General features: G+C 34.9%; 1 protein-coding gene across 1 annotated transcript in view; it reads right to left on the bottom strand.

Annotated features, from left to right (window-relative positions):
* Positions 1-925: 925 nt before the first annotated feature.
* The window catches only part of ITGA2 (integrin subunit alpha 2), a 57,633-nt gene continuing 34,117 nt past the window's right edge, over positions 926-24,441 (bottom strand). The window contains exons 12-30 of the mRNA XM_015815180.1: positions 24,281-24,426; positions 23,921-24,064; positions 23,302-23,505; positions 22,740-22,876; positions 20,861-21,000; positions 19,936-20,087; positions 18,430-18,540; positions 16,853-16,932; positions 16,103-16,250; positions 14,366-14,458; positions 13,000-13,076; positions 12,348-12,431; positions 11,548-11,650; positions 11,109-11,219; positions 10,048-10,152; positions 9,521-9,634; positions 9,064-9,153; positions 5,928-6,044; positions 926-4,675 (exon numbers count right to left, since the gene is read on the bottom strand). Of these exons, the coding sequence (XP_015670666.1) occupies positions 4,586-4,675; positions 5,928-6,044; positions 9,064-9,153; positions 9,521-9,634; positions 10,048-10,152; positions 11,109-11,219; positions 11,548-11,650; positions 12,348-12,431; positions 13,000-13,076; positions 14,366-14,458; positions 16,103-16,250; positions 16,853-16,932; positions 18,430-18,540; positions 19,936-20,087; positions 20,861-21,000; positions 22,740-22,876; positions 23,302-23,505; positions 23,921-24,064; positions 24,281-24,426 (2,246 nt within the window). The 3' untranslated portion in view covers positions 926-4,585. The remainder of the gene's footprint in view (positions 4,676-5,927; positions 6,045-9,063; positions 9,154-9,520; positions 9,635-10,047; positions 10,153-11,108; positions 11,220-11,547; positions 11,651-12,347; positions 12,432-12,999; positions 13,077-14,365; positions 14,459-16,102; positions 16,251-16,852; positions 16,933-18,429; positions 18,541-19,935; positions 20,088-20,860; positions 21,001-22,739; positions 22,877-23,301; positions 23,506-23,920; positions 24,065-24,280; positions 24,427-24,441) is intronic.

The raw sequence follows: 24,441 nt of genomic DNA, 5'->3' as shown, positions 1-24,441 counted from the left end.
AGTGACTTGCGAAGAGTCATCACACAATTGTCACATGATTGTCTTGTGACCAAACTCCAGGCGCTTGGCAACCAGCATGTATTTATGATGGTTGCAGTATCCTGAGGTCATGTGATCACCATTTGTGACATTCCCGTCCAGCTACCGACAAAGTCAGTGGAAAAATCTGGATTCGCTTAATGACTGCATGGATTCATTTAACTGCAGTGATTTGCTTAATGACCATGGCAAAAAAGTCATAAAATTGGGCACAACTTTAACAACTATATTGCATAGCAGTGGAAATTTAGATCCCTGTTGTAATTATGTCAAGGACTTGTACATCCATGTGCTCTCATGAACCAAAGCTAGGCAAGAGAACGGGCATTGTATATTCTACACTAACCTAAGCTTTGTTGCTGTTTTGGTGTCTTTGAGTCAGTGTTGATTCCTGGTGACTGCCTGAATAGGTCTTTCTTGGCAAGATTTCAGAAGTGATTTACCATTGTCACCTTCCTAGGGGTAAGAGAGAGTGACTGGCCCAAGGTCACCCTGCTGGCTTTGTGCTAAGGTAGAACTAGAAATCATAGTCTCCCAGTTCCTAACTTATTGCCTTAATGATACATCAATTTGGCTTTCTTAGCAGGAAACTTTGCACTAGGAGGATATAAAAGACCAGCAACAGCAAACCTATGAAGGTGTATTTTTGCAAATGCTGCTTTTTCATACAAACAAATATAATTCAAATTTTTGAACCAAACAATTTGAGGGAAAAAGTGTAATAGATGCTCTGGATGCCCTGAGGTTCCCTGACCTTTCTGCATCTCCTAAAATGCATGCTCAGCAAAACAAAGAGAAATAAAGTACAGATAGGTAGATGACATAACAATATACTTGTATTAGATAGGTTTCCAGACTATAATTCAGCATTGAAAGTCTACAGTGGGATGGTTTCAAAATTTATTCAACAGGATTCATCTTTCTTTAGAACACAAGCTCCAGTATATTCATTTGTTTTGGTACAAAGTGCAAAATACACATAAAGGCTTTGTACAATACCCCTATTTACTGAATTATTTTTTAACAAAAATAAAAAATACAGAAAAGTAAAAAATTGTAGCATACATTCTACAATATTATAAAGGAGCGCAAACTATTATTTATTGAACCAATGTGTCTGAACTTTAAATTAACCACAGCAGTTAAGTTCACATAAGCTGGCTACATTTTTGCCAGCCTTGTTCTATGAAACTTGATTCTAGGAGTGAAAATGTGTAACATTTTTGTGCCGGATATGAATGTCCGTATTACAGAAAGCAATATTTTCTACATCGAATCTAACAGCAGTGAAAACGCTTGACTCAAGTAGAATGGTAATTAAAATTCATCATGAACATCTGTATTAATGCTGTTGGGATATGTAAAGACATACTGAACCAGTCTTCAAGTTAGTTATCTTAGGCTGGAGGGGAACTCAAGTGATTTTCTTCCCCATGCAAACAAACTGAAATTTAAAAAGAGCTTCCTGTATTTCAGCCAGTGTTAAAGAAAAGTAAACATAATAATTTATTAGATATTTTCAATAGAGGTAATATATTACAGCTAAGAGTACGTATCTTCCAGTGTTTACAGACTTGAGTCATTCAGAAGTTATGCCTTACCGTAGTCAATAGAGTTTATTGCTGTGTAAGTGATAGGAGCATATATGCTTCTGATATTAGTCAAAAGTGCAGAAACTGGCATAAATGGCTGCAGCTAGGCAGAATAACATGATTGCCCATCAGAACATCCCAGTTCCAAAATTAAAATGTTCCCCTTAAAGAATAATGTAATGGGTTCTGAAGGATGGGTTTGAAGATTTAACTACATGTAATGATAGTCAAGAATAAACTTAATGGATAAATAATATTGTAAATGAGTGAAAGAATTTGTATGATACTGAAGATATGCAGGAGGAAATTAAGCATACAATTTGCTCCTGTTCTCAGAATATTAATATTTAATATTAATATTTAAAAATCCAGCTATTTCTTGTCTGACAGTTTTAATATGCTTCAAATCCCATGAAAGCAGTGCTCTTTGGAATCTTTATTATAAAACCACATTTAAAAAAAACTACACATCTTAGAAAACTGCATGTTTCTACCAGATTTGCCAGCTTAAAAAAAGTGTAATGAAAAGAACAATTGGTGCTGAATTGTTTAAAATGTTTTTTTAAAATGTTTTTTTAAAACAAAATCTGAAAAGATCTAGAAAACTACTAGTAGCTCTTGCTTAGCAACTTCCTCAAGCAGCTACAGCTTGCAGTTACGACTTTGTTGGAAAAGTAATTTTGCACCAAACATCACATTTGTGACTGCAACATCTCTCTAAATCACATTTGGTATTACAGTAAGTCAGTATGCACAGTCCTGTGTAAAATCATAAGCATATCACGGTCATGTGATTTTTAACTCGGTAACCACTCTGCTTAACAACCAAGCTGCCAGTCTCAAATGTAGTAGTTGCTAAGGGAAGAGGTCAGCTAGTGTTAGTTATAGAATAGCTGGCTGAGGAATTCTGGGAGTTGAAGTCCACAAGTCATAAAAGGACCAAGTTTGAAGACCCCTGGAATAGTTAATCCATGAGTCCTGAATTGAAACATGAATTACTGAAAGACAGAATGTTTAGAAATTAGTATCTTAATCCTTTACAAATACTGTTTTACACCCAGAATTGTAAACAAGGCCAGCCATTTTGCTCTCAATTTCATTTGATTCATGAAGCTCAGTAAATCTAAGAGTTTTGGGATGTAGAAATAAATTCTGGTTTTTTGGCTGGTATACATGTGAGAATTCCGGAAGCTGGTGACTAGATTATAACATTTACTGTTTCAGAAACCTGACTGCTCCTTAAAACCCTGAAAAGAAACTGAGTTTCTTTTTATTGTTTGTTTACATATTTCTAGAGCTATTTGAAAGCACCACCTGGAAAAAGAGCTAAAAAGCATAAGAGGTTTACATGTTGTATAAAACTTAATTAAAAATTTCAAAGTGGCATTTGATTAGTCACATATAGCACTTAAATCAGTATTCATTAATTAACAAAGATAACAAGTATAATAAAACCAATCAGAATGAATGATTCATGAACGTTGCTACATGATTTTAGAAGGTCTACTCTTAATGCAATGATCAGACAAGACAATATTTTTACAATATTCAGTATTAAAACAAGGGGTGATTAGACTGGGTTTGTATTTTTTCTGTTTTTCCCATAGTTCTGGTAGGCTGTTGGAATATTTTATAGATTGTACATTTCTCCCTATATCCAACCAAAGATAATTATGGAAAATTTCACTTGAATATATCTTTCTGGTCCATTTACCATTATCAGTTTCCATTCTTCTTTTATGCTCTGTATCCAGGTGAGAAAATTTGCAGTTTAAACTTGCACTTTACCTTCTTTAGAGTCATAATAATGAAGAGATATTCCACTTTATTAAAAGAATAACCCCCATAAAAAGTAAAATCTGCTTTCTTGTTTTTCTGATTAAAAATACCATGTGGTATTTTGGCCAGACCGAGTGAATGTACTGAGTGAAAGATGATCTTAACAGAATTGTTACCTAGACAAAAGAAACTGAAGCATTTTTTATAGTTCCAAACAGCCAGATGACATCACAAGTGGTTCAGATGCCTCCTTAATTCACAGAACTATAAGGAGAGCAAGGTACAACCCAATTAGGCTTGTATGATGCTCTTATAAATACTCTTACAATCTCAGTAAAGGTAGTTTTAGTCTTCTTACAGAGTTGATTTTCTGGACTGCTCTAAGTACTGGACCTGACACCAATCTTCATCATAACCAGACTGGTCTGTAATAGTGTGTCCAGATGAATGTACAGTTTACTATTACATCTTGGGTACGGAACCAGTACTAAGTCAAGTCATGCTCTTATTGTAAGACATGTTTCCATGTCCATACAATATTTTCTCTAACACATTTAGTAATCTTTGCAATCATATCTACAGCTTTTTTAGACAATGCCTAAATTAAATTAATAAGTGCTATCCTTTCTTTGGTGCTACAATGAACTACAAATAATTGTGTACTGTTGAGCAATTCTGTGCTAAGCTACAATGGTCATGTTCACATGTCATATTTAGTCACAAGAGAGTAAACAGACCAATTTATGGTTTAATGTAATATCTGAATCCAGATACTGATTGTGAGGAGCTAGCACTGCTCAGTGTGTGTAACGTTTAGAGTAACTCAAGGACAGATTTTGACTGCAGGATGAAAATAACAGGTCCTGCTACTGGTAAATAAAGATAAACTATTCCACATGTACATCAAGGATACAAAACGGTATTCCTGGCAAATTTCAGCATTATTTCTGGCCCCGCCAATTCAGAGGATCCATCATTAACAGTACAAAATATACAAAACCAAAATCTTTATACAACTGTAAACAAAAGCCCAAACCGACCAGCAGTTAAATGTATAATATAACTTATAAAAAATGTAAAACTTTTTCATAAGGCACTCGTAGAAATTAAACAGTGTGATTGCAAGCACTGCTTGTGGCTCAAGATTCGTACACTCAGGAATATTTCTGCTATGTTTACTCTCTGTCCTTAGTAAGTCCTGTAATCTCATCCATGTCTTCCAAATCTGTTTCCATTTTCTTGTATGTTCTCTTGAAGAAACCAAGCTGCAAGAAATTTTTGAGAAAATTTACATTTGTTATTATTTAATGCTAGAATGTAGCATCAAGGATATGATCCACACTGTTTCTATTGTTCTTCAACTTTGATTTTTAATAATGGATTGTCTCTGCTCAATTCTAAATTAGACAAACTATGGTTAACCTTAACTGCAGATGGCCAACCTCTGAGGGTTGCTAAATTGTGTTAAAAGTCTAAGCTAAGGGCAATGTTTCTTAACCTTGGCAATTTTAAGATCTGTGGATTTCAATTCCCAGAAATCCCCTGCCAGTGTTGTGTGCGGAATTCTGGGACTTGAAGTCCATACATCTTCAGTTGTGAAGGTCAAGAAGCAACATTCTAGGGCAGGGATGTCAAACTTGCAACGTCACGTGATGTGTTGCGACGTATTGCGATTTTTTTCTCCATTGCTGGCAATGGGGTGGGCGTGGTTTCAGCGTGACGCATCCAGGTCACGGACTGGCAGTTTGACACCCCTGTTCTAGGGTCTCACAGTGTACAAGCAGGTAAACCCACCCCCTTGTTTGCTGATCTTATTTTCTTTCCCTAAATGAATATGAAGACAGAGCACAAATTCTAGGACTGAATATAATTACAACTACATTAACTGAAAAGTAGCAAGTGCTCCACTGGATTGATTACATCAAATAAGCAGTATATATGTACATACTCCTAAATTCAGATAAATGTAAAACTTAAATATATCTGAAATGAGCATTAGACATTATAGCACAGTATGTGCATTTAATAGATGAAAAATCAGCAGGCCTTCAAAACATTTTTTGGGGAGAGGAGTTCTAAATTCAAATCGGCTTACTTCTGAGCATGAGCTACAAAATGATGTGCCTTGTGGCAATGATTTTACATCCCATGGAAGAATGTGGCTTCATTAATTGGGTAGCTTGGTATATGTCAGAATTGTTTAAGAGATTTGCATCTCAAATTCAAACATTCTCTGACATTCTTAATTCTCACCGCTTAAAGGTAGTTTTGAAAACTCAAAATATTTGTTTCAGTAGGACACTTTACTCAAAGCTTTTACATGGTTGTTATTGTAGAATTTCCCTTTATCAGATTTTTTTCCTTAAAGGCAGAATTTGGAAGGGGAATTCATTCATTTTCTTATTTTCTTAAACTTATTGTTACACTTACATTCAAAAGTGCCATCAATTTGTGCTACCAACATTGAAAATTGTAATATGTGAGAATTAACTTTTACACTTCTAAGCTTTTACTTACTTTCCATAAAACAGCAATAATAATTATTAGCAAGAGAAGACCTATAAGGACACTTGCTATTACAATTCCAATGGGTATTTCTGCTTTCTCATCAGGTTTGATTATTGTAATTGGAATCTAAAAAGAAATAAACGTAGTTATTTCAAAGATGAAAGTGGTCCTTTTCATAAAAAGTGATAACTTTCATTTTGCACATACTCTTTAAATATTAGCTAACAGCACAATGTTAATTATTGTGGTCATATTAAACTGCATAGGAATGAACAAATCCACTAATTTCTTGTTTCAATATTCAGATACATTTTCATTCTAGAGTTAGGAATTTCAGAATTGTAATACATTTTGCACATGCAATATTCCGTTTAAAGAATATGTTAAAAGCTCATTCTGTTTCATTTTTTAACAAATGAAATAGCACATTTGCAAGATCATTACCCCAAACGAACATGAAACATTTTATTTTGAGGAATTAATATTACAACATTCTTGTAAGTAGCCCTGAGCAATTGAGAGGAATACCACATTTACTTCTAAATACATGTTTTTAATGAAATGAAAGGTCTGTCTTTCACTTGCACAGCCAGGAGAAACTTCTGCAGCACCTGTGTGAGTCTGGAAAAAGACACAGCTGCTGTAACTATTGGAAGATATGCCTTTGTCTGTATCTCTATGTATTCTGAAGCATCTCTCAAAGAATTTCCTCATTCTAATTTTTAACATTTCTTTGAAATTTCTTGGAAAATGTTGCAAAAATACACCAATAGATTTTGGTAATTTAGATTCCACTCTTAACAAACGTACTCACCCAAATCCTCCAAATGTTGAGTGGGGTTTAGGCAAAGGCAGATTACGTAAACATTCCTAGTGTGTGCATTGCTTAGAGTTAAATTTGTGAATCAATACATGTCTGTCCTTATTTGTAGAAACACAGAGAAAAGAGATTGAACAGAATCCTGCAGCATTCCCTCTATTTCAGTTCAATTTTTCAGATATTTATTCTTCCCAAAAGACAAAATATCTGAACTAAGCATGGCATGGGGAACATAGAATTTGTCCTCCTCTTTCATTTCCTTCCTTCTCCAAAAACTAATTTTTTCAATAAATGAAGCTGATTATACTGTAAGTAGATGTTTAAAAATGATGTGTGGGCTCAGAAATGCTCTCTAGGGTAGGTATTTATTCCTATGACTTGCTTATGTAGAACTGTGTCATGGGATCACCCCAAGTGCCACAGTCTTCTGAACAGAGACAACTGCAACTAGAGACAGAGGCTTTTTATTTTGAAAAGACCAATATAGACAGAGAAAGTCAAAGAGGTTTGGAAGAAATAATATAATCAAAGCTGGACCCCAAGCACAACTAGAATATAGCAAGAGTGGGACTTCCCCATAAAAACACATGTCCGTTATCTGTCGGATCTGCCAGCAAGCTGCAAAAGGCAAAGACAAAAAGCTTTTCTCACTCCCCAACTCATCAAAAGAATTCCAGAATATCAGAGAAAACAGGCATAAGGAAAACTACAAAAAAATAAAAGGTCACAACCTTCAACAGGAGAGCAAATGGCAGAGAACAAGAAACAACTCACCACATGGGAAGAAAGGACTAGAAGAATTTAACAGAAATTAATTTTCATTTGAAAGTAGGAATCAATGACAAAGCAAGTTCATGAGCTGCAAGAACAAGAGCCTGGGTATAAATATAGCCATCCTTGTTAGAAAGTGGATTGTAGACCAAGCTATTTAGGCCATCAATTATGGTTTTTCTTAAGCATTGCTGCTACTGCTGCTGCACAAGAACACAAAGCTGAAAACTGATCACTGAATGATGCAGCAGCAAGTGAGAGCAGAAATTTGGTGATGGGGAAAGTTGGGCTCCCAGATGAGCAGAGTTTGTCAACTAGAGAAGCATGACTGAAAGTCCTGATATCAGGAATGGGGTACATCAAGAATGCCATATCGGAAGCCTGCTTTGAGTCTTCTGTTGGTCCTGGCAAGTATGAAGCAGCTTCTTTTGTTCAGGGAAGTGCTAGGATCTCTGTTAATCTCCTACCTGTATGAAATCAATGCCTCCTGCCCCAGTGCACTTTTTCCTAGTTAGATGGAAATCAATTCCAGCAATAATACAACTATGCTTCCATCGAATTTATAACACCTTAACATTAAAGTGACTGAGACCAGGATATTCAAGGAGTATTTTTTTCCTCCTTGAGGAAACTTCAAAAAGAGCTTTGAAAGGTAATCCCATTAAACAAATCAAAATAATTTCTGCTCTTAATTTAAATATTGCTTTAAATCAGGGATGTCCAACTTGGCAACTTTAAGACTTATGGACTTCAACTCCAAGAATTCCCCAGCCAGCCAACTTCTAGATTTCCCTGCTTTAAATTACTGTCCCCAGAGAAACTGAGTACAAATCCCACTGGTGATAGGAATCCTTGGAACAACAGTTTCATGTATTGGTGGAATTTTTAATCCTGTTTTATTAGGACACCTCTTGAAAAGAATCCTCCCCCAAAACAAGTACAAAAACTGTAGATAGTTTAAGAGAAAGACCAAGCCTTAAAGAAAAGTCCAAAAGAAGGTCTCACTCTGAAGCAGACCATTAAAATAACTACAATGCCAAGTCCAAAGTAAAATCAATTAGATATTTCACATGAGTGTCCTGTGAATATCTACCATCAGGAAATCTGAATTATTGTACCAATTAATCTAGCTATTTCTCACTGGATACATTTCATGTGAAAGAGAACTTCCTGCCCATTATCTGCAACAATTAATAATAATCATAATAGAGAAATAGGAAGGAAATACACTGTAGCACAAATCTAGCATATTGCATATTTTATACAATCTGCTACATGTAACATCATTAATCTCCACAGGAGGGCACCAGTTTATATATTTTATGGAAAGATATAGGCTCAGATTCCAAATAAGATACAGGAGTAAATTTAATTAAATAAAGTAAATTTTGCTTGTCAGCAAAGGTATTCAGAACAGTAAAACAGGTTTGTTTGTAAAACAAGATTATATGCAGTTATTTTCTGTCTAGATGATTCTTTGCTGCAGCCTTTTAGCATTAAAGCTTCAAAAAGAAATTTAGCAGAGTAACTCTAGAAACATAAAGTCATACTCACAGATAAAGTGCTTTCTCCTGTTATAAACAACTCGGAATCTTGGGCATCAATTTCAGCACTTGCAGATAATTCTATTTTCTGGAAGGCTGACTGCAACAGAAAAAAAAACCTTTATATACAGTACTTTACAACTTACATTTAAAAAAAAATACTTTTCATCAAATATATAAATTATTTAAGGTAGGTGGCAACCTTGGCAACTTTAAGACTTGTGGACTTCAACTCCCAGAATTCACCAGGCTGGGAAAATTTAAGTCCACGAGTCTTAATATTGTCACGGTTGGACACCCCTGATTTAAGTTTTCAAGTCCATTTAAAAAAAGTTTGTCATTCAGAGCATCTTCTTGCTCACAACTATTTTCTGTCATTTTAATGAAAGATTGTTGGCTTTACTTTTAGTGTTATTTTCTTAAATACCCAGAGGCTGGTAACAGAATAAAACTCATATATTACTTACAGTTGCAAATGTCCCATTCCAGATTCTAGTAGAAATATTAACATAATTTTCAGGTTTCAGGGATATATCTTTTAGCATGCACGTGATCGTATCACATCTGACATTCTTGCAGTTCTTTTAGACAAGAAAACATGAACATTTGTTGATTAGTTATTTTATTATTTTAAAATATGATAATATCAAAAAATCATATACTTCACATTTCTCTTCACCCAACCTCAGCTTCTATTTAGGGCCTTCTTTTTCTTATTATGTGTATAGCTGTGTTTAGACTGCTGCCATCAAATTTTTTCCATTTTTTGGCTTAAATCCCAGAATCTTGAAATTCAGGCAACCCACCTTCCTGTTGAGGTGGACATGAGACAATTGTAGCAAGTCCCATTAGAGCCTTCTCACAGAGGAGAAGAGTTAGCTGGGAACCATAACAAAAGAGGAACCTCTACTTTGTGGTTGTGATTTCCCATCGCTATTCCAGAGCAGTTCATGAGAACTTATATCTCAGTATTGCAGCTATGCATTTAACTCACCAATTCTTTCAAATCTTTGAAGTTTTCTTTCTGAAATGATGCAACATAGCCTTGTGATCCAATTTTATGTGGATTGATGAGTCCATGACAGTTGATGTCACTGCCCTATAAAGAGAATGTAATAATATATAATGCACATGAAATATTCAGTTGGTACTTTAATGTCCCCTGCTATTGTTCAGTGGAATAGCCTTAGTATATGTAATAAATATAGAAACTGTTAGACAAACACTGGGGATATATTACATTTTGGTATTCTGTAGAAAGATGAGAAGAACAAGCAATCCAAAGAAGATTTCTACAATTTCAAGAAGCAGGACTAGGGTTTACTATAGCCAAAATTTCCTACAGATTCTGCTTTTGTTCTTTTAAATGAAGGACTATTCTGCATTATTATTCCTTTGTTCCCCCTTTTAAATGTTATTGGCTCTACAAGTACACTTTTGCATTTGATTTCAGGTTATAGTATGTGCACAACTGCAAAATCAATGTAATTTTATATATAAAGTCAACATGGTCTAGTTAAGCACCAAACTGAGAATTTGAGATCTAAAGATAACAGATTAGTAAATTTATTCTATTTATTTGAAAAAGAACTGAACTGCCCACCATAGTGTTCAAGAACTACTTTTGTCACAAGTGCTGATGAATATACATGTCCCAGGATAATGTTGCAGAATCCAATCTGGGTCAGTCACTAGCAGAAGAGTTTTAGTCTTCTGAGTTGTCGGACGGGAAGAAGTCCATTCAAAAGCTCATAAGTGACCGACCCAGATGGGATCCTGCAACTACTTTTGTCATTTATAGTAATATTGATTCATCTGTAGATGTTCACAAAAGCTGGAGAGGAGGAACAATCCATTATAAGAACTCTTACACAGTGCAGTCTTATGCATTTTATGCCCTACTGAGTATATACAAAATTGCACCATTAATCAGGTATATAGATCAGCTCTTGACAGGCTTAAATTTGTCTCATTATTATCAGTGCAGTTTATGTTTAAGTTAGCTTTGTATTATCTTTGTTATTGTCTTATACTTAAAATAGAACATTGTTTCACCTGACTGGTGTGGACTGCAGTCACATACATCAAAGGGTTATTTTCCTTAGTTTGATTAGGAATATGAATTTTTAAAATTGCCATATTGATTGGATTACTTCCTCTTATGACCTGGAAAGCAAGAGACGGATTAATACCGGGCTTAATTCTAATAGTAAATGGGCTACGTTATAAGAATCATTTTCTCTTAATTAATGTTAGAAAGGAAGACAGGCTGGCACTTTTACAACTATGAAATAGATCTATACTTTGAATTGTTCAGATTGTGGGCCACTCTATTAGCTGTGTTAGCTAATTTCATATGATTTTTATCTCTAAATCACAAGAGGTAGGTGTCATCACTATGCTAAACCAAAAGCAAGACGTATTTTAGTTTACCATGATTTATGAACAGATTATTGTCTATATATTTAAAAGATACTTGAAAATGTTTACAGACCTTAACTGAAAAATTAAATACAGGTCCAATTTCATCAAAATTATTCACCATGGTGTAAACGTTATGATTAGAATATACTTCATAGTAGTCCATACTGGTAAACCTGGGGAGAAATAAATCAGAGCAGATATTCAGGATACAGCTTTCCTTTCAATATTAAGGAACTCTAAATTTGGAAATACATCTGGAAGAATATTGTTTTAATACAGGTATATTTTTGTTTACTTTAAAAAAGTAATGTTATAGCAATAGCTATACATCTATTATTGTGGATGTCTGGACATTTATAAAGAAGGTTTGGAATGACCTGTGTCTCTGTGAGAATGTCAACAATTGACAGACATTGTCTGTTCCAGCAGCTTATCTGAAATTCTTCTCCCACTTCTCTGCATCCCTATTCCTTTTTTTCCTGGATCCTTTGAATGCCAGAAATACACCTCTGTCTTTACATATGCAGGTATTTTTTTGCTTTGGAGGATGAGTCACAAGGTTAGGCCCCCTAAATTCATCCTGGGTTAGAATCTATTTTTTTCCCTTGATCCTTGGACAAGTCCTTCCAGTTTTCTTGGTAAGATTTTTCAGAAGTGGTTGGCTATTGCCTCCTCCTTGGGGTTGAAAGAGACTGGCTGAAAGAGACTGGCTTTTTGCCTAAGATGGGACTTCTGATTCCTTGACCACTATACCAAAATCTCTAGGACAATGTATCTCAACCTTGGCAACTTTAAGCTGTGTGGACTTCAACTCCCAGCATTCCCCAGCCAGCACAGAATAGCTAGGGTCTATTACGCCAATAGAATTACCTCATTAAGTGAAATTCTGCATCATAACGAAGTGGAAGTGTTACGTTCACCTGATTGTTTGTATAATCTTCTTCATTACTTGCACTGTTCAATAAAAAATGAAATATATTTGAAAACATTTACAAAGTTGTAATCTCCAAATGTATAAATTCTATCAGGAGGCTCAAAGGAAATTTGACTAAGAACAGTTCAGAGATGGAAGGAAGTCACAAATTGAACATCTAGCTGTATATGTGAGATAGCGTAGATGCAATGTACAGTATGTCCATCTGGATGGTTTTTATACTATTCACCCTAAACTTTTCCAGTCTAAGGAATTGACAATAAGAAGCTTTGTTTTTTTCCAGCTCTAGTGGATATGTTCTACTGTGTATCTTCAGACAGCAAGTTATAATAAAGCAAGTTCTTTTTAGAATAAGCAAAACCTCCATACTGAAATGTACATCTCTTAAAGGTGGCCTAGCAACTAATTCACTTTTTGAAAACTTCAGGATTATGTTATTTAACATTATTATGAAGTTACTATTATTTGTTTAATGACTTCTTTGTTTGTGAAAACGGATATCTTGAAGAACACAGCATTCCAAACTAAGGAAGTATGGGTTTGGCTGCAAATATTGTTTTGAAATGTAACAGGAAATTTACAGTGTACCTCAAGGCTTGAAAATGTAATACTGCCACATTCTGAAGGTTTTTCAAACTGAAGTCAAAATTAATATCAAAGGATACCTATGAAGAAAACAAAGATGAAAAATAACACCAAAATTAGGAAAGTCATTATCACTAGTAAGCCAATTTGCTTTAAAAAATAAGATCAGATATTCCATAAGGGGGCTCTACTGTATACACTTCCAATTTTATTTTAAACAAATATTTGATAAGCATAAAAAAGGCAAACACAAAGATGTCTCCATCCAGTCATGTCCAACTCTAGACTGGATAACCTAATCTTCGTTTCCTAGCTGAGGGAGCCAGTGTTGTCTGAAGACGCATCTGTGGTCATATGGCCAGCATTATACTGTTACCTTCTCACTGAAGCAGTACCTATTTATCTACTCGCATTTCCATGCTTTCAAACTATTAGGTTGGCATGAGCTGGGGCAAGAGTGGGAGCTCAACCCATCATGTGGTACTTGGGCCTTGAACTGCCAACTTACTGGTCAACAAGCTCAGCCTCTTAACTGCTAGCAACATGAATATAGCATGTTTGGAACTAATTAAAGCAACTGCATGTATTCCCAGGATTATACAGCTGCTCTGGATACTCCAAAGCACTAATTCAGAATTGAACTGCAAATATAATACATCGCTATTCTACATTAACATTATGCCTAGATTAACCTCTGATTGCTAAGGATTCATCCTTATGTTCTGCTTACAGCAGAACAAAAGTACCCTTGATAACCATTTTTAAGAGATATAGCCATGCGTTGTTGCCTCTGTCTCATCCTTAACCCACTGAAAAGGCAGCCTAAAATCATTTTGCTGCTAAAGTGGTGCTTTCCTTGCTTTCAAATAAATCTAACTATATGAACAATGAATGATAAAGCTGGTGATGTTGTGATCGAGATTAAGTATCCGTCCCTCCACAGTCCTATTGTGGGCCACTGCCCACTAAGACCAGGTTTACCTGATCTGTGAGAGAAGGGACACCTGCCTAGGCTAGGCCTTTCATTTGTTGATGCTTTTGACATGGGAATATCAATCTTCTGAAAGACCATGTCTTTGCAAATGAATGATTGTCTTCCAAGAGACCAATGTACCTAATGTACATCTCCAAATGTTACTCCGAATGACAATTAAAGCTATAACCTGGTATAACATGGATTACAACAATTTAACCTACAATTGCATATTCCCCACTTTTCTTTCCCTGCTTGATGAAGAGTTCTTGAGAATTCAGTTTTTTTAGCTTACATATTTTGCATTGCTGAATATAATGCCTTTGCTTTTTCATTTTGCTTTTGCATATTTAAAATATTTCAATCTGATGTTGAATTTGTAGCATTTCTAGATACCTCTTGCCCTCCTTTAAAAACAGGATAGCTGATTTGGCAGACAACAAGATGATGGACAACTGCCATCTGACATAAAACTTCGCTTTCATCCACCTAACAATAAAAAGCAGATATTTTATTAGAATTAAATTCATGATTATTGTGTAATGAAGCTTCCACATGAAGCTTTGAGGGATAACGATGCAGAAAATAGATGAGATTAAGAAATTGGTCTTCTGCCAATAGGAGATTTTTTTTTTGTTTCTGGAAGAACTGAGAAACCACGGAGATACCTCATTAGAGGAACAGGGCAAGTGAGCAGAGTTAATTCTCAAATGTGCAACTGCGTCATATAATAAGCAGCATTTTATTAGCATTCAACAACAATGTTCCAAATATCAACTAGGAAGTTAAGATATTCATATATCGAGCATGCCCATCTCCCAAAACTATATGAGTCAGTTTATTTTGTAGGGTAAGCAGATTTAGTTTTGACTTTATCTCGCTTCTGAATTACAACTCTCAATTCTATGAATAGCTAATTCAATATTGCTTATTTCAGAATAAACATGCCAAGGTTTAAATCTGATAGGATTGCATTTTTCTTCTATTGACATACTAAGCAGTCTTCCTCTTTTAGAAAGTGTAGAATAAGAATAATGACCTGGATTGGGGCAGGCAAACTTTGTTGCCAAGGCAAAAAGGGGTAAAAATATTTTAAGTTCAGAATAACATTCAGGAATCGCTCAAATGAAGACTTTTCTAATTCACTGAATTATAAGAAACAAGAGGAAATATAATTATGAAATTCTTGGTGGTCCCTAAGATTAGTTATTTCCTTGCAGATGTTTCAATTCTCAGTTAGGTAGCATCATGTATCTAATGTGGAGTATCGAATTGTTCCCTGTTTATACATAGTAGGCCAGTGTTGGCGAGAGTGTTGTTTTCTCTTTGGTAATTCTTTGATTGGGGTATTGTTTTCTGCTTGATTGTTTGTCTGGCGTTAATTTCTATTTATCTGGGTATTGGTTGCTGGAGAGGCTGTGTTCTTTTTTTTTATTTCCTTCTTAACCTTTTTAAACTTCCTCTTTGAATGCAAATGTGGTTTATCTCTATTGATAGCTAATTTGTCTAAATCCCAAGTTTCCAAGAATTCTCTAGCCTTTTCGGATTCAGCTTGATCTAGGATGCTCACAGCTTCCCTTACTTCTCTTCATATTCCCATTCCCTCCATATAAACAGGGAACAAGCTCCACACTCTCTAGTACTGATGATGTTACCTAGTCCAGTAATGAAACGTTTTGCAAGCAAACAACCAAGCTCAGATTGCATGAAGTTCAACCCTGAGCTGTACATAATCTCTTCTATTGGAATAATATGATTAGACTTGAAAGATGTTATTATAATAGATATTCTCAATAAAAATAATTTTAGCTTTCCTATGGAGTTGATTTCTTGGTATGGTCTATCTCAGGGGTAGGCAACCTCGGCTCTTTTATGACTCATGGACTTCAACTCTCAGAATATGCTGACTCAGGAATTCTGGGAGTTGAAGTCCATGAGTCATAAAAGAGCTGAGGTTGCCTACCCCTGGTCTATCTAGTGTGGCTGAAAAGTATCTTTACAAGGGTGAAGAGATGGGATGGGATTTACTCTCAATAACTATGAGCACACATTTAAAAGAAGATACTATTATTTAATAAAATAATTGGTATTATTAGCATTGAGCACAACAGTAAGAATAGAGATTATAGATACCACTGAAAAAGATGAAGCAAAAAACAAGTTTTCAGAAAAAGCCACTTGAATTCTGGTGTTGTATGAATTTTCATTCGTGTTTTTCAATTTCACGCCAAATGTCAGTCTTTTGTTTTTACTGGTGACAAGAAAATACTGTTTGTTGTTTCTGGAGAAGGAAAAAAAAATAAAAATGAGTGCTGGGTTTCCTAGAGGTCTCTTTCTGCAGACACTTTCCCTGCTGCTCATTACCTCCTTCATTCTATTTTACTTCTTAAAGTTTATTTTAAATTTCAACTTAATTTTAAAAAGCTGCCATATTGTAAAGTGGGTGTCCTCCATGTATCCATTTTCTTTAGCATCCACAAATGTTAAAGATATTCACTGATCCCCCCAAAAGTGGAGACTTATTCTTATCTAGGAAACACTATGGATTATAGTTATCTCATACTTCTTAAAAAAACAACCAGTGATATCTTCCTTCTTTCTTTCCTTCCTTCCTCCTTCCCTGCCCACCCACTCACAAAGGGCTGGCTATGCATTCAAGAATGATATGAGCAAACATTCAATAATTCATGTGTGATAATTATTACTCCCATTTATTTTTTCCCAGTGATAGAATCAGTGTAAACTTGTTCAATCCTAAATTCTGGATTTTAAAGCTTTATTCTTCTCCTTTCTAAACATCTACATTTATTTTCAAACCAGCTCAAATAGCTCATTTTCTATTATGGAACAGACTGATGAGATAGCAATACAAGCATTTCTTACCCAGTATTTTTCTGTTCAACTTCCAGAATGAGATCTGTCTTGCAAACTTCATCTTCACCGCAATCTTTGACAAATGGTATCTAGAAAATATAAAAGCAACCCAAAGCTTTTCGTCTTCTTTGTTCAAAGTAAAGGATCTATGTCTATGTCTTTCTTATTACAGCATTTCAACTGCTGATTTGTGCTTTTATGATTGGAACAAGTATATTTCTGGGTATAAATCTGAATTAAGCAAATATTAATGCATCTCCAGATTTCACCTTCTGCACAAAGAATAGGAAAATTCTGTGAGATATATAAATATTGAAAAGGAAACAAGCACAGAGAAAACAGATTCAGACCTAGATAAACAGATTTTAACTTGCAGACACAGTAATGCAAGAGGATGCCTTGAAAGCTCTTTATTCACTCTAGAGAATATGCATCACCCATGTTTCAGGAGCTTCTTAACACCCTCTTTCTTCATCCAAGTATTCTCTGGATTAATATTATGTTACAAATATTCTTCCCACACCTTCTTATTTTACATGTCACATTTTAAAATCTCGCACTATTACCTTTATTACATATGCCACTTCAAAATGTTCTGACATCAATTAAAGGAAAATATTTTTTTTCATTTTTTTATAACACCAAGATCACTTATTGACGACAAGAAACAAAGTCATAAATCAGCAAGACTCAATTAACAACTGCATCACTTAATGACAAAGGTTCTGGTCCAAACTGGGACCATAAGTTTGAGAACTACCTGTAGGACTATCATGTCCCACTTACTGTGGGGTTTTTTTATGAATATCTTATTGGGTATTGTGGGAAAAGATGTTGTATTATATGGGCCTTTACTATGAAAGAAAATGAAAGAAAATTCAATTACTGTAAATGCAATTGGAGTCTTTTTTAAAAAATAATTTTATTGATTTATAAATTAAAATTAAAAAAAGTAATAGAGAATTAGAAAAGGGGAAAGTCACAACTTTTTGCTTTTATACAACAATATGTACAAACCATTTCTATAACAATACACCTATCTGGTTAACAAAAACAAAGTTTTCATTTTCTTTTTCATTGCAAGCACAAAATCTGGAAGCAATTTCAAGAGAGAAGCTAGCTTAAATGTAGGAGGAGAGAGCAAGTGGAGTCTTCAGTAACTGGAGACTATGTGCCTCCTAACAGGATTTAGAGGCTAGTTGTCTGGATATTGGTAACAATGGGGGTTTTTTTGGCTCAGCATCTTTATGTGGTATGGAAGAATCTCAAATTTGTAATTTTCACCCCTCTTTAGAGGCATATATTTGATATAAGGTTTACAGGAAGATGCATTGGTAACTTCTGTATAAAAGATGCAATATATAAACCAACTAAATAATCAACAATATTAGTACAACCACTATCAACACATTTTATTTTTGTTTGTTCTAATTATGGAGCTGATACTCAGGCGGGCAACATCATTAAACCAATAATATTGTAATATTGCAATCACACCTAGTTTTCAGAAACCATGGACATATCCATCCTGTCCATGCAGCAACTTGTTAAAAACATATAAAAAGAAAGCATATTAATTTACTTACGCTATAAACAAGAGTGGTAGGAGATGTTTTATCAAGAACAGGGCTTGAGTTGGGGTTCTTCAGCGCAATATCAATGCGCACGTTAAGGGAGTCAATAGTATCAGAAGGAGCCTATAAACATATAAATGCACACAAAGCATAAATATCCACACAACCCTTTAATTTGCTTGCTTGTTTCTTATTTTAAATTTTTATAACTAATGGCTGATAACATTAAAATATTGCTTGATAAGGTACTTCTGAACATTTCAATAGGACATGTTTACAAATAAAGTTATTTTTAAAGATGCAACTCTTTCTGGCTTGCATTTATTCAATTGATATCCAATACCTTGGGAAGAAAAAATTGTCAAGCTAGCCAGTCAGATGAAATTGCTCCCCTAGCAGATTAGCTCAGTGCCAGAGTGCAAGAGAGAGGCTCAAAGCAATATTTGCTCTCATATGAACCTGGCCTGGTTGAAATTGTGATTGTGCTCTTATACAAGTAATATCACTTTCAGATTTGAGATTGTTGGCAACTGGAGACCCTTTGTTTGTTGGTGGTCACATCCCAGTGATAACATAGTTTCCCCAAATGCTTCTGACCACTTTTAATTTTAAACACCAGGTGAGAGCACATTTACTCTGATGAGCATTTCATGGATAGCTGAGTTTATTCTTGATGTTACTGTATTCTTGTTCTATTTACCTCTGATTTTATTATTAATACTAATTACAAGGTTTTATAAATCAGAGGTCCCCAACCTTTTGCGCACCAGGGACCGGTTACGTGGAGAGAGGTTTTTCCACAGACCGGAGGGGGCGTGGTTTTGTGTGCTGCCTGCTTCCTGTGGATGGGGCTTTCCTTATTTGTGCGGTCCAGTTGCTGGCATGCAGTGGCCCGGTACTGGTCCAAGGACTGGGGGTTGGGGACCTCTGTTATAAATAACCAAATATATATCATGTAATATTAATACATTATATGAAAGCTATTTTCTAATTTTCCAGACAAAAATGTCCATTATACATGTCTGCAGATTTTATTCCACTTCTTCAGAAATACAATCTGATCAAACATTTAATACTATGTCTTTAATTTGAAATCACCTAGATTCATTTTTTTACACATGTCAAATATTGGTGAACAAAATTATTGCCAATGGGCTACATATGCTTCTCAGCACCTAATTTGTGATCCTTAGAATACCCCAAAATCATTGCGCTGCAATTTAGTGGCAAAACAGCCCATTTTTTACAGCGCCGGGGAGAATTTAAGGATAGGACTGAAGGGCAAGACCTCCATGAGGCAAAATGCTCTCACTGCCATCTTTATGCTGCTGCCCAAATTGAAACCTGAGTGAAAAACAGGCTAAAATGTCAGACCTGCATCTTCTAATGACATCACATCATAGGAAAGGTTTTGGCCGCCTGCTCTTCAAGTCAGGAAGCTGAGAGTTAAGGACAAGGGTCTAAAAGCAGCAGTCAAGTTCTGATACATGGCTTGGGTAATTCTGGGCTATTTTTTACCTGCACGTTAAAAGTATGATTCACACATGTCTTCAGAGGGTGGACTACGATACTACTCTGCAGAGACCTCTCATTGTTTTCTTTAAATAATCCTCTAGAGATAATGCGTGAAGATAAGAGATCCGCATCCAATGTTAGGTTGTATCTAATATCTAAAGGTGAAAGCAATGATATAAATGTCAAGATACAGCCTCAAGTTGCAAACCAACCTAGTTTTTAAACTGAGAGTAAGGCCCTCTATACATTTTCAGATATATTCTAGGCAAACATCAAATGAACTTAAAAAAAGAGGTATTCTCAGTCATGACAGTATCAAGAATAATCTTGGTATTTTATAAAAAAAGCCCTCTAACCTGGATTCTCCAGGTTGCACTAAATGTATTAGATTACAAATTCTATATGTCACAACACCAGTGCATAGTAGGACAGCACTGCATTGGGAATATTGCCATAAACTAACAAAATAGTCACAAAATAATGAAACGGTTATTGGGAGAAAGACTATGAAATACTTGAAATGTTTCAAATCTATTTTCAAATTTGAAAACAATAAGATAAAATAATGGAGAAATATTCATCATTCCGTAATGGCATTATTATTGGATTTGACAACCAAAATGTTCAAAAACTATTTAATTGCTATTATTTCTGAATACACAGTACTAAGTACTATATATTTAGAAATCATAGCAATTAAAATAATATGATTGTTATAATAGCAGTTAAAGTAGTATGATTATTATATTTCTGCTAGATTTTGCAGCAATAGGGCCATTTCATTAAAACAAATTTATACATTTTTAAGAGTTTTGCATTGCATCCAGATTAGTTTGTGTGTATGATAGAGAGAGAATTTTATTTAGCTGACAATTGCAAATGTCTCCAATGAAAGGATGTGTGCAAATTAACTTTGGGAAATACTCACCCACTTTGTCACTCCTATGGATAGGTCTAAAAGTTACACCAAAACATATATTTAAATCTACTTCTGTGTTCTTGTTCTGCAGACTGATCTTCGTAGGAGTAGATAAAGCATGTAAAGTCACATTGGCTATGCTCTGTGACCTAAAACAGAGGCAAGCAGAATTCTCTGTGATCTCAGTCATAAAAAGGAAAAAAAAAGTGCTCCAGTTTTATATCTAGAATTACAGAATTAATCTGAATAGCTGCAATCTATCATTAGGAAATACATTTCTCTGAATATCTGATTGCAAAATTCCTGATTAATTATGTATAGAGGAAATACAACAATTCTTTTAAAAGTATCTTGAAAAGATAGAGACATCCTAAAGAATGGTAAAAATTAAAAGGCTTTCAGGCATTTGCTATTCATATGGTTGGGGAACAGCAAAACCTAAATACTTCGCCAACTGTAAATCTATTTCCTGTCCATATGTCTATGGACATATGTCTATATGTCCATATGTATCAGGGACATACGTACATACTGTCCATATGTATCAGGGACATGCAGCACTTCAAACTGAAAAGTCAGAAGGTGACTTGACGTCCTGACAACCATATTTTCTCCTGGTGTAGCATGTTTGTCCTCTACAGTTGGCACATGATCCCAGGAGAATATGTTTTTAGTTTAAAGATTTGGCATATAGAAAGAGAGTGTGTTCCTATCTCCTCTGAAAACTCTGTTGCCTCTGAAACTGAAACATAACCACAATTATATCTAATCTTTCTTGAGAAGGTATGTTTTTTTTCTTCCATTCAATCATGTTCAAGTCTCAGAGATTACGCAGAATTAGTTTGCCATTGCCTCCTTCCTAGGGCTGAGAAAGATTACTCAGGTGGCTTCATTTCCAAGGTAGGACTTGAATTTATAGTCTTCCGATTTCTAGCTTCATGCTTTAACCACTATACCAAACTGGCTCTCTAAGTTAAATCTATCAAATTAGTCTTGAGTAAATTAGACATTGCCTTAACTTATCCTTTTTGCTCCTAACACTATATTGTTCAAAACCGCTATGTTTTTCTTTCAATGGTTTAAGCCTGGTTTTAAGAGCAACTTATGATCCTACTGCTCTCACTTGCTTGGAAGACATATTTCTTTGCATTTTGTATTTGCTCAAGGCCAGACACTGAACTGTCCCAGTCAAAGTGGCCAGCCCAGCTGTTGGATATGGGATTCAGATATGTAACATGATCTATACCTGATGGCTGCATCTTTTTATGAGAACCAAAAGCAAGAAATTCGAGCTTTATGTTTAAATGTTCAAAATGCTATTGATTACATTATAACTATGCTAATAATATATTCTAGATCTTTTTATAAATGCCAATTAGATTGGAATGAAATGCATATTTGGAGGATCAGGTCTGATCACATGGTGGACCAAATCTTCTGATGTATTTTTTATATACATAGATATGTATCAGTAGCACTTAGACCTATATAGAGCCCTCTCTAAGCAGTTTACAGAGTCAGCCTTTTGCCCCCAACAATCTGGGACCCCAACAAGATGGAAGGCTGAGTCAGCCTTGAGCCAGTGAGAACTGAACTGCTGAACTGCTGGCAACTGGCAGCAGAATTAGCCTGCAGTACTACAGTACTGCATTCTAACCATTGTGCCAGCACTATGTACTTAAACCATGGTTGTAGATTACACCGGCACAGCATAAGTCTTCATATGTGATAATCATGCTGACCCAGTCTGAGCCTGGCTGTATGTATGGATAAATTCATTTTATATGCAGTGTGTCAATTAGAGTGCAGTCTGGAGGAAAGCTAATTCAAGTGGGGAGTTTTTTCCTTTAAGGTATTTTCTTTATTTCCTTAAAAATCTTCTACCCACCAGAGTTGAATCACATTTCCACTGGCACCCACAGATACATCAGTAATTCCATCATCATTTAAATCAATATGGCCATCTACTGATCTTCCAAAATACTGGAGTTGCTGAGCAAATGCGGGGTTTGATCCAGAAATTTTCTGTAAGGTTAAAAGCAAAACAGGAATGTTGACAAACTAAACAAATAATTAGCAATTAATGTTACAATCAAAGCAACAATATCAGATGGCATTAAAAAGGTATATCAACATACATAGTTTAAAAAAAAAAACCAGTGCAACTGATCTGGTTTTTAAACACAATATAAATTTAATCATTGACTTTCAATTGATTTTAGACTATAAGGTCATCCATATGAGAAATTTCATGATTGGCAATTCACCAGTGAACATACTGCAAAGATAAAAATGAAGCCAGCTGAAATATTAGCTACGTGCCTGCCAATGAAAATATATAGCAAAATAAAATTTCTGCAAGTCTGGAAAAATATTGTTTAGGCAAAGAACAAAAAATAACACATCCTAAATCAAAACTGTTCTGTACAATACAGCATCATACTCCTTACCTGGGAATACTTAGTGTGTAATGTCTTTTGTTTACCATTATAAATGTATATAGCACCAGTATTCTCATTCTCTAATGGTGCTCCAACTATCACATCATTAAAACCATCCAGATCAATATCAGAAACAGCAGTGATAGCAGATCCATACTGAGCATTTTCCAGTCCTTCTGGACCTTCAAGGAATTCTCGTTTGTCCAAAATTCCCTTTGATAAAAGATCAAAAGGAATGGAAGTGAAACACAAGGAAATTTATGTTAGTGTTCTATTAATTTATTAACTTAAGATTATGATACTGAAATACATTTTTTTAAATAAATATAGGAAGCATTGGAAAAAATTGGGGGGAAAACCTAGGGGTATGGAAGTTAGCCATTTTACAGAATCCTTTGTGTGTTGTTTTTTTGCTTTTAAAAGGGTAACAGAAAACGAAGCAAAACACAAAGGTAATTATAATACAAATATATATAATCTTAAATAAAAATGCATAAAATTGCTTTTAAACATGAAAAAACTGCGTCAGAAAACAAAAAAAAATCCCCAACAAAACCCAAATGTTCATTTGATAAATATATTGTAACTGTTAATTGTTACAATGATATCTTATACATTTTATAGGTACCTTTGTGACTGTGAACATGTAGACTCTTCCTTCCTCTTTTTTAAAATTATTCATAAACATTGGTGCACCAACCAACAGCACATCTGTTATGGAGTCTCCATTGATATCAACAGAGCACACCACACTGCCAAAATAAGAACCAATCTGAAATGACACAACCATTGCTATCAAACGGGGCATGGAAGCCATACTTCATCGGAAATTTATGTGAATAGTGCACAGCATTGTAAACATGTAAAATTATCGTTATGAAAATACAAATAAAGATTTGTTATAATGTCTACTTTAGAAGCAGAGTTTTTCACTACAAAGAGAATAAATATACAACTGTGAAAGCTTAGCATTAAATGCAACACTTGCCTGCTCTCCTTTTTGAGAGTCAATGATGATTATGTTGCCATGGTCATCAACCTCATACACCACAACTCTGCCAGTGTAATTGGAACGGGGAGCACCAGCAACGAAATAGACTGAGTTTTCCATGGAAAGAACAGCGAGAGAATAACCTGAAAGTCCAAATT

This window comes from Protobothrops mucrosquamatus, unplaced genomic scaffold (assembly GCF_001527695.2).
Source record: "Protobothrops mucrosquamatus isolate PMUCROS unplaced genomic scaffold, P.Mucros_1.0 scaffold323, whole genome shotgun sequence".
In the NCBI taxonomy this organism is placed as follows: Eukaryota; Metazoa; Chordata; class Lepidosauria; order Squamata; family Viperidae; genus Protobothrops; species Protobothrops mucrosquamatus.
The sequence above is the reverse complement of the archived record's forward strand: the minus strand, read 5'-3'. Positions and strand labels throughout refer to the sequence as shown.